General features: G+C 36.6%; 1 protein-coding gene across 2 annotated transcripts in view; it reads left to right on the forward strand.

The window, feature by feature from the left end:
- LOC144970601 (sodium-dependent proline transporter-like) overlaps positions 1-10000 on the forward strand; it is a 25212-nt gene that overhangs the window by 10889 nt on the left and 4323 nt on the right. For both annotated transcript variants that reach the window (XM_078910394.1, XM_078910393.1), the window contains exons 5-12: positions 456-687; positions 1485-1623; positions 2961-3095; positions 3835-4063; positions 4741-4853; positions 6519-6650; positions 7441-7540; positions 8819-8919. In XM_078910394.1, coding sequence (XP_078766520.1) covers positions 456-687; positions 1485-1623; positions 2961-3095; positions 3835-4063; positions 4741-4853; positions 6519-6650; positions 7441-7540; positions 8819-8919 — 1181 coding nt within the window. The remainder of the gene's footprint in view (positions 1-455; positions 688-1484; positions 1624-2960; positions 3096-3834; positions 4064-4740; positions 4854-6518; positions 6651-7440; positions 7541-8818; positions 8920-10000) is intronic.

Below are 10000 nucleotides of genomic sequence, written 5' to 3' on the forward strand. Positions count from 1 at the left end.
TAAAGTGATATGAGCATTTGGTGTAGATTTTGCACTAAACCAAAATGTTCAATAAAGTACAAAACGATTCACACTGCTTATAATTTGAGCTTTGTTGTTGTTGTTCTTACCTTTGTTTTGTTTTTGTTTTAAATCGCCATTATTTTCAAGTTGGTCAAGCCAGTACGTCTATAACCTCCCACAGTAGTTTTATGAATTCACCTCTCTATGTCTCTCCATTGCTTTTCTTCAAGCCGCGACAATACTGTTATTCTAAACTTGTATGCCTCTTTGAATGTCCAGAATATTTCAATTTCCTCGTTTTGGTGTTTTGCAAAAGAAAATTTAAAATCAAACAGCTACACTGTTAAGTGTAGGTTGTTTCATCTTTAAGCGAACACAACTGTAGTGCGTGTAGAGCATGGTGTGGGTGGATATACGCCATCTAAATGCAATCCTTCTTTTCTCCATACCAGGTGACTTGTACAAGAGAAATTGTGTAAAAATGAAATTTGCCCTCTCTTCATACAAAGACTTCGATGCTCAGACACAAAAAAGTTCCCTTTACGACAAGTTCTGGACTGGCCTGGCAGACAAATACCCTTTAATCACAGGGTTCTCTGACCTCACTTTGAAGGAGGTGGCGGGATACAAAGGGTTTGACAGTTGTCAGATTTCATACACCACAGCCTCGGAGGAATTTTGGAAGTAAGAATGATTCTATAGTGGTTAAAAGCAAAACCTTTCCAAAAAATAATCTCGAGAAGCCTACCTATAATCTAACCACAAATCCATTATTAAGCGCATTTAATGTAATACAATTGATGAGCAGTTTTCCAAATCTCATTTCCTCTGTTCTTACCATTTTGAGGTATTTAGTATAATTTCCCTTAAAATTTCCACTATCCAGTCTATCATTATATCTTATATTTGTGCGGCTATGTGGTCTAGTGATATGACAATCGCTTTCGGATCGGAAGGTCCTGAGTTCGAGCCTCGTATAGTTGCGTCCTTGGAAAAGGCTCGTTACTCACATTCTCTCGCGTACTCAGGTGTAAAATGAATACCTGGCCGTTTCTGTCGGAAAAAAAATTGTAACAGAGGTCATGTCTCGTTCTACATGTTACATGTTGCTGTTGGTCAGGAGCCCTTTGTAAAGCGCTTTGAGCACGTTCAGTGATTATTGAGCTATATAAAAAACCTCAAGTTTAGAGCAAAAAAATGCACCTCGTGAAAAGAACAATACAATGAGATACCGAAGCCCCAGTAAAATATTTAACTAGCAGTCATTATTCAATCTCAAAAAGTATTTAAAAATCCACTTAGTTTTGGGAAACCAGCTTTAAGTGTTAAAATACAGAGGCAAAATATTTCTTGTCTGTTACTCATGTTATCTCTTGTTTTTTATTGTATCAACCCAATATTATGATCAGCGTCATATTTCATTATCTTTTGATCATGTGACATATTACCACTGTATCTCCGATCCACTACGCCCACCCTAGGTACTACGTCCTCAGACAACAACACTCTGACGACATAGGTGACCTTGGGGACATCAGCCTCAAGCTGTGTCTGACTCTCCTTCTGGCCTGGATCCTTATTTTTGGTTGTCTGATGAAAGGAATCAAGACTTCTGGGAAGGTGAGACGACAGTGACTGTGGCTGGTGCTTTATTTTCAACTCTAAGAGCGAGACCTATTATTGCTCTTATTGTCACACTATGAACAGACCAGCCTACTTTTACGAAAAATTCGTATAATAACGAGATTTTGACTCCAAATTCTGAACATCACGAGCATCTCTAAGTTATTAAAAAATTATCAAAACTGAAGGGTGATGACAGAATTCATAATTTTAAGAATTTTGAAGTGATATTTAATCCATCTGTTGATTTTTAAAGTTAAACTATAAGGACTACGATTCTTATCTCCCAAAAATTACGATTTTTTAAATTTTCAAGTAGGGAGGTCTCTACAAATGCAGATCAAATAATTGTCACCAAAGGAAAAGTAGCAACAATGTTGTTATGGGATTTTTGTACTCATGACTCACTCATGCTGTTGACTTTGACTTAAGAAAGAAATGAGCTTTTATTTAGTGCATTATCCACTAAATGTGCTCGTCGGGCTTTACAATGGATCGCAAGCCAAAAGCAAAAATTAACATGGAGGACGAGACAATTGTAATTTATCTACAGATAAAGCTCGGAAACATGTAGATATGATAATGAATTATTGCTAGGTCTTGTTTGTTTGTTTTTTGTTTTGTTTTTTGTATGTTTATTTTTTATTTTTTTTTGTGTTAGGTTTTTTTTGGTTTGTTTTGGGGTTTGTTTTTTTGTTTTTGTTTTGTTTTTTGTTTAATTTTATTTATGTTTTTTTTTGTTTGTTTATTTTTGTTTGTTTGTTTTCTTATTTAACATTTGTTGAATTTTTGTTTGGTTAGTTTACTTTGTTTATTTTTGTTGAGGTTTCCATTTTGTTTTCTGTTTTTCTTTTTCTTTTTTCTTTTTTTGATTTGTTTCTGTTGTTTTTTGTTTTGTCTTTGTTTGATTTTTGTTTTTGTTTTTTGTTTTATTTTGTTTTGCTTTTGTTGGTTTTTTTGTTTTTTAGTTTTTATTTGACTGTTGTTGGATTTTTGTTGGGTTATTTCATTTTGTTTATTTTTGTTGGAGTTTCCATTTAATTTTCTTTCTTTTCTTTTTTTTTTCTTTCTTTTTTTTTTTTTTTTTTTTTTTTTTTTTTTTTTTTTTTTTTGTCTGTCTGTTTTTGATTTTAAGTTTACTTCTTAAGTTGGTTTCTCTTTTCTTTTATTTTTTTTTATTTTTTGGTGCTTCAGATGTTTATGGGATATTAAATAAATATAGTTACTTTGCATCATTGATATAATTACAGGGAAACCCAAACTTTTGTATTTGTTGTCTTGACTGAAAGCTTGAAGTTACTTATGTTTTCCAACCATATTTGTCCACGTTTCAGGTTGTGTATTTCACGGCCACCTTCCCCTACGCCATCCTCATCGTGCTGCTTGTCCGGGGTCTGACACTTGAAGGTTATGAGGACGGCGTTGAGTTCTATATCGTACCGGAGTGGGATAAGTTGAAAGATGCCAAGGTGAAGGCCATAAAGATATAATACTGCAGATTGTTTGGTGCTGCCTAAAAATAATCCTCTCCGGATTGATACGTTATGATACGGTTGGATATAATACTAAATAAGGGACTGAGTGCTTATGGACGTACTGTGACCTGGGAGGTCCCAGGTTTTAGTCCTGTTTCAGGAGGGAATCTGAGTAAAGAGTCTTTTCCATGTCCTCAACCTTGCGCTAACCACAGGACTCTAATCAGGAACCTAGAGGTCACACCACTAGACTCACAATACATTATATTTTTTTATTTAGAACCAAGATTGGCAAGCATCGTGTAATATAAAAGGCATAGTAAACGCCTTTACTTTTCAGTATGTTAAAACATTTAAAACAAGAAAAATCATCTCTGATTCCTCGTTCTAATACATCAATTGTGTTTTTTTCCTATGCCATCATAGCTAATATCAAAACATAAAAAGTCTTTTAGTATAATATCTTAGCGAAAATTTAGGGAGCAGGTTATAGGCTAGTGCTAGACAAGATACTAACAGGTATTATGACACAACACCAAACAAAACATGTTTAAATAAGAGGGGACAAAACAATCATCCACTGGAGGGCACAATATAAGAAGGATAACTTTTCTTTTGTACGATTTTCATTTCTCTGAGTCTGACACTGTGTCACAGATCTAGTATCAAACAAGACAGACGCTTTTTATTGAGCTCATTTGTCTTTTTGGAATATAATATCATTTCCCTTCAGATTTGGAACGACGCGGCAACCCAAATCTTCTACTCCCTGGGCGTTGGGTTCGGAGGTCTTCTCACCATGTCCTCCTACAACAAATTCAAGAACAACTGCTACAGGGACGCTCTCATAGTTTCTTTCATCAACTGTGGGACTTCCATATTTGCCGGATTCGCCATATTCTCCTTGCTTGGTCACATGGCCCATCAGACTAATCAAGAGGTCGAAGACGTTGCAACCTCTGGTGAGTCGAGTTGACAAAGGAAGGACTCCGTGAATGTTCATTCAAAGTTATTTGTAACCAGTCGTCTCAAAATGGTACCATGACGGAGTGAACCAAATATTTCTAGTTAAACTTTAAGCTCAAATTATATATTTTAAGTTTTTGAAAATGTCTGTTTGTCTTAAATTAAAAAAAAAAACTTGAATGTCTTAATTCTAACCATTTTTACTTTAAACCGAGGTGTTCGAACGTTCAGGTCTGATAACCGATCGCAATTATGGGCCTGATTTAACATTATTGAAATTGACAATGGTTTTGCGTTTGTTTGAGAGTATTTCCATTACAACAATGAGCCCATAACAATTTGGGTTGTCAGACCTGCAAATTAGTGCACGTCGCTTTAAACTCAATCTTTTTTATTTAGTTCATTCCAAATCCAGATTGACGCGATGGGTCTTCATGCTGGCTGGAAATTTTTCACATGTCATGTGATCAGAATCTATAAAAGTCAAAACATGATCAGATTTTTTAAATGTTTTTCTCCTCTGGATTCACTTTTATGCTCGTCGGAGAAGTATTTCATAAGGGCGTCCGCCATTGTTCCGATAGTTTAGAACCATTTACTAAGTTACTATGCGTCAATACGAAGGAAGTGACGTTACGACTGTTGCATCCTATTCTTTCTCGTATATCCCTAGGTGTTGGTCTGGCATTCGTGGCTTACCCTGATGGAATCTCACGTCTACCTGCCTCGTCTGTCTGGGCTTTCCTCTTTTTCTTCATGATTCTCACCCTGGGTTTGGATAGTCAGGTATGTCAGCTGCATTTTTAATCCTCCTCCGCTTCGACCCCCCACCCCCTCTCTCTCTCTCTCTCTCTCTCTCTCTCTCTCTCTCTCTCTCTCTCTCTCTCTCTCTCTTTATTTCTTTCTCTTTTCTCTTCTTTCTTCCTCTCTATGAGAGAGAGAGAGAGAATTGGTGTGTTGTGTGTGTGTGTGTTGTGTGGTGTGGATCTGTCTGCCTCTATCTATCTATCTTCTATCTATCTATCCATCTTTTTTCCATCTATCCAAACCCTCTCTCACTCCTCTCCTTCCTCCCTCCCTCTCTCTCTCTCTCTCTCTCTCACTACCTCTCTCTCTCTCATTCTTTCTTCTTCTTCTTCTTCTTCTTCTTCTTCTTCTTCTTCTTCTTCTTCTTCTTCTTATTCTTCTTCTTCTTCTTCTTCTTCTTCTTTAAGGATCGCACTTTTCCTCCATTCTCTCACTTGACTTGTGTGAAACAGTTTCTGCCGAGCCATTCAGGCGGAATCCATTGAAGTACTAGTACTAGATAATCTATGCGACTATGTGGCTTTGTGGTACGACCCTCGCTTTTGGATCGGAATGTCCTGGGTTCGAGCCTAGCTCGGCGCATAGTTGAGTCCTTGAAAAAAGCTCTCTAATCACATTCTCTCACCTTACTCGGGTGTAATATGAGCACCTGGCCGTTAACAGCGTTGTCTCTGTCGGGAAAAAATGTAAAATCGCTCAACAGGCGCCATGTCTTGTTCTAAACATTTTGTGTTGCTGTTGGTCAGGGACACTTTGTAAAGCGCTTTGAGCACGTTCAGTGAATATAGAGCTATATAAATAAATCTCAAGTTAAGATTAAGAAATTACACCTCGTGAAACGAACAGTACAATGAGAAACTGGAAGCCCCGGTAAAATATTTAACTCCGTCAGAAATCATTTTTCTCATTCTCTGATTGACTGTGGAACAGTCAAGCAGAGTGATCAAAGCACCAACCATCTGTCTAAACAAGTTTGTATAAAACGGTGCCAGACAAAGTATGAAAGAAAAATTCAAGAAAGAAACACCGACTGGGGATCGAACCTCAGACTTTCTGATTGTCTGAAGTTCGATACCCAATCGAGTTAGATTGATTTTTTGGGGATGTTTTTTTTTCTTTGTATTTTTCTTTCTTCCTTTGTCTGGCACCGTTTTACACGGACTAGTTCAGATCTTTATCGTACACGGTGCTTGCTCCCTAATTTCTCAATTTCAAAAGAAATTGAGCTTTTTATATAGCGCAATATCCACTAAACGTGCTCAAAGCGCTTTACAAGGGTCCCAACATGACGCCTGTTAGACGATATTACAAGTTTGTTTTTTTTTCGGACAGAGACATCACGGTGAGAGAATGGGAGTAATGAGCCTTTTTCCAAGGACTCAACTATGCGCCAAGCGAGGCTCGAACCCAGGACCTTCCGTTCCGAAGGCGAGTGTCATAGCACAAGACCACATAGCCGCACAATTTACCAACAGTTCAGCCACTATGAAGCTTTGGAATTCCTCATCTGCGACTATGCGTGATCAAAGATGATTTGCAGCTTCTTGGAAGTAAAAGATGAAGAAGAACATTGTGAATCAGTTGAAAAGTCTGCTATATATACGTTCCTTTTTATGATCTGTCTTTAATTTTCTACGTCACCAGTTCGCCCTCATGGAGACCATCATCTCAGCCATTTCCGATATGTTCCCAAACGTCCTCAGGAAGAACAAGACGACCTTCACCTTATTCATCTGTGTCATTGGATTTGCCTGTGGTATTCCACAGACCACGCATGTAAGTCTATCTATCTCTTGTTTTTGTTGTTTTTAGTTTTGTTTGGACTTTTCATTTGTTTTATTTTTGTTTTGTTATTTATTTTATATATATATATATATATATATATATATATATATATATATTATATATATTATAGTTATTTAATATTATATATGTTTGGGGATTTTTAATTGCTCCTTTTTGTTTTTGTGTTTGTTTGGTTGTTTTTTTTTTTTTTATTTGTTCGTATGTTTTCTGGGGGTTTTGGGGGTTTTTGTTCGTTTGATTGTAATTTCTTTTACGTTGGGTCTTTTTATAGTGGGAGAGGGGGGGGGGGGGTCTGTGGTGTTTTATTTCCGTTGGAATTTTTTTTGTTCTTTGCTTTTTTTTGTTTGTTTTGTTTTGTTTCGATTTTGTGTGGGGGTGGGGGTTTTTTTTTTGGGGGGGGGGGGGGGATTTGTTTGTTTTGCTTTCTTTTTTTTTTTTTTTTGCTTTGTTTTTCAGTGGGGTTTTCTATTTTGTTTTCTTGTTTTGCGTTGTTTGGCTTTTTAACCGTTGTTTAAAATAAAAATCGAATAATTAAAAGCGTATATAATGACCTAGATATCTAATATATCAAATATTCATTACAGTATATATTCCTAGATTGTATGATATTTCATGTATCCAATTCTTACTTAACCCCCCCCCCCCCCCCTTTTTTTTTTCCACCTCCTCCTCCCCCCCCCCCCCCCCCCCCATTTCCCCCCCCCCCCCCCCCCCCACCCCCATTTCCCCTTCCTCCTCCAACCCCCCCCCCCCTAAATAGGGTGGTATCCGAGTCCTCAACCTACTCAATGACTACAGTGGGAGTTACAACCTGATGGTGGTCGCGTTGCTAGAGTGTATCTGTGTCTCCTATGTCTACGGTCAGCCATTTTTATAACAATTACAATTGCTAATTACAATTACAAAAGTTTATTTTTAGGCAATTGTAAATTCATCTAAAGATTTAATTAATAGATTAATTATTTAATAAGTTAATTAATCAATTAATAATTAAATTAGATAACAATACCTAAATTATCAACCCCCATCGACGTGCATATATATCTGCAAATAATTACACATCGACAGAGATAATTGAGGATCTTCTCTAAAGAAAAATCTTTGAAATTGTACAATTGTCGTCTATCTGGAATTTAGTAATGTATTTATTTCTTTATTTTTTTTTTTGTTGTTGTTGTATTGTTGTTGGCTGAGGAAGGGTTTTGAGCCCGAAACGTTCCGTGTTTGGTATTTTGTCCTATTTTGAAGCTGTTATATTCATTTTTGTACAATATATGCATTTCGCTCTACACCTAAATTCCCCACTGACTCATTGTCACACTTCGCCTTACACATCTATCTAGGCAGATGTTCCGGCTTGAAGATCGAATTAGTAAAATAAATTACAATGAAAAAATATTGGAAAAAAGTAGTATGGATGTTTGAATCAAACTAATCCAAAATAACAAAAGAAATGGACGCTTCGGGTTTCCCCTATGCCAACAAAACACACGTTAAACAAGACAATAAAGTGAAAATTCTGAATAAAATTTAAACTTCTATTTTTCAATATTATGTATTATACTGCTATATCAATTAGACTTGTCAAATGGAATTTAAAACTCTAGTTTAAATAATATATAAATCTGGATGGTAAAATATGAGGGTGTGTCCCAACAAAATTAGTATATTATAACTATTCATATTTTCATTCCATCAATTTACCATTTTTTCCACTTTCATGTATGTTGTCATCAAATTGTGTGATTTATTGGCGAAAGCCTAAGATTGAATAAACTTGAACTATATTTAGTTTGAGTGCTTTATTACCTTTCGTATTTGAAATAGTTTTATGCTGAATGTGAAATCTTTGATAAATCACTGTCACTATCAGTATTGAAGTGTTTATTATTTTATAGTATATATGTCGAATCCACTCATTATCATCATTATCATCATCATCATCATCATCATCATCATCATCATCATCATCGTCGTCGTCGTCGTCGTCGTCATCATCATCATCATCATCATCATCAGTATCATCAAGATCATTATTATGATATAATCACCATCACCATCTTCACCATATCCATCATGACCACCATCATCATCACATCATCATCATCCTTATCATCATCATCATCATCAATTTCCAGGTATGGGCAATTTCCGTCAAGACATCAAGATGATGTTGGGATGGAGACCTAAGATCTACTGGCTGGCAAATTGGTATCTCATTACGCCCGCCGCCATCATCGTAAGTCAATCGACTCTAATCGACGCCTTCTCTCGTGGTGTCTGTATTATAACTGCTTTCATCTTTAAACTTATTAAGACGATTGAAACCGATGTAAACTCATTTGCAGGTATGTTAATCCAAATTGTTTTGGCATAACTGCTGACTGTAATGAATTTACTCTAAAACCAACGCAATATAATCTCTATTACAACAATGTTAATTAAATGAGCTTTTATACCGGGCAATATCCACTAAACGTGCTCAGAGCGCTTTACAAGGTGTCTCTGGCTAACAGCAACGCTTAACATGTAGTACGAGACATGGCGCCTGTTAGACGAAATTACATTTTTTTCCGTAGAGAGTCTACGATGTTAACGGCCAGGTTCTCATTTACCACTGAGTATGGTGAGAGAATATGAGTAAAGAGTCTGTTCCAAGGACTCAATTATGCGCCGAGCGAGGCTCAAACCCAGGAACTTCCTTTCTAAATCCTGCAGATTAAATCAAGCGCCCTGTTTACAAACCTTCAAATAATATGAATTGAACAAAAATTAATATAACAGTCTCAAAAGAGAACAAAGTGCCAAACGTGGAACGTTTCAGGCTCAAAATCCTTTCTAAGCTAACAACAAACATAAGTACATTACTTAAAACCCCAGATAGACAGCAGAGAAAAAATAAACCCGTCCTTTCTAAGATCTTGGAATGTAAACAATAGGATGCGTGCGCACACCCAATGTATTTTCCTCCAACACTTTCACTAACACGCACAATGTGTATTAAACGTTTTTTTTCTTTTGAGCTTTTATAAAGTGCAATATCAACTAAACGTGCTCAAAACGCTTTACAAAGGGTCCCTAATCAACAGCAACACGTAACGTGTAGATCGAGACATGACGCCTGTTAGGCGATATTACATTATTTCCGATAGAGACAACGCTGTTAAAGGGCAGGTACGCATTTTACACCTGAGTACGGTGGGAGAAAGTGAGTAAAGAGCCTTTTCCAAGGACTCAACTATGCGCCAAGCGAGGCACGAACCCATGCCCTTCCGATTCGAAAGCGAGTGTCATACCGCACAACACAATATGATTCAATA

This window comes from Berghia stephanieae, chromosome 4 (assembly GCF_034508935.2).
Source record: "Berghia stephanieae isolate SIO BIC M18660-M18661 chromosome 4, UCSD_Bste_1.3, whole genome shotgun sequence".
Taxonomy (NCBI): Eukaryota; Metazoa; Mollusca; class Gastropoda; order Nudibranchia; family Aeolidiidae; genus Berghia; species Berghia stephanieae.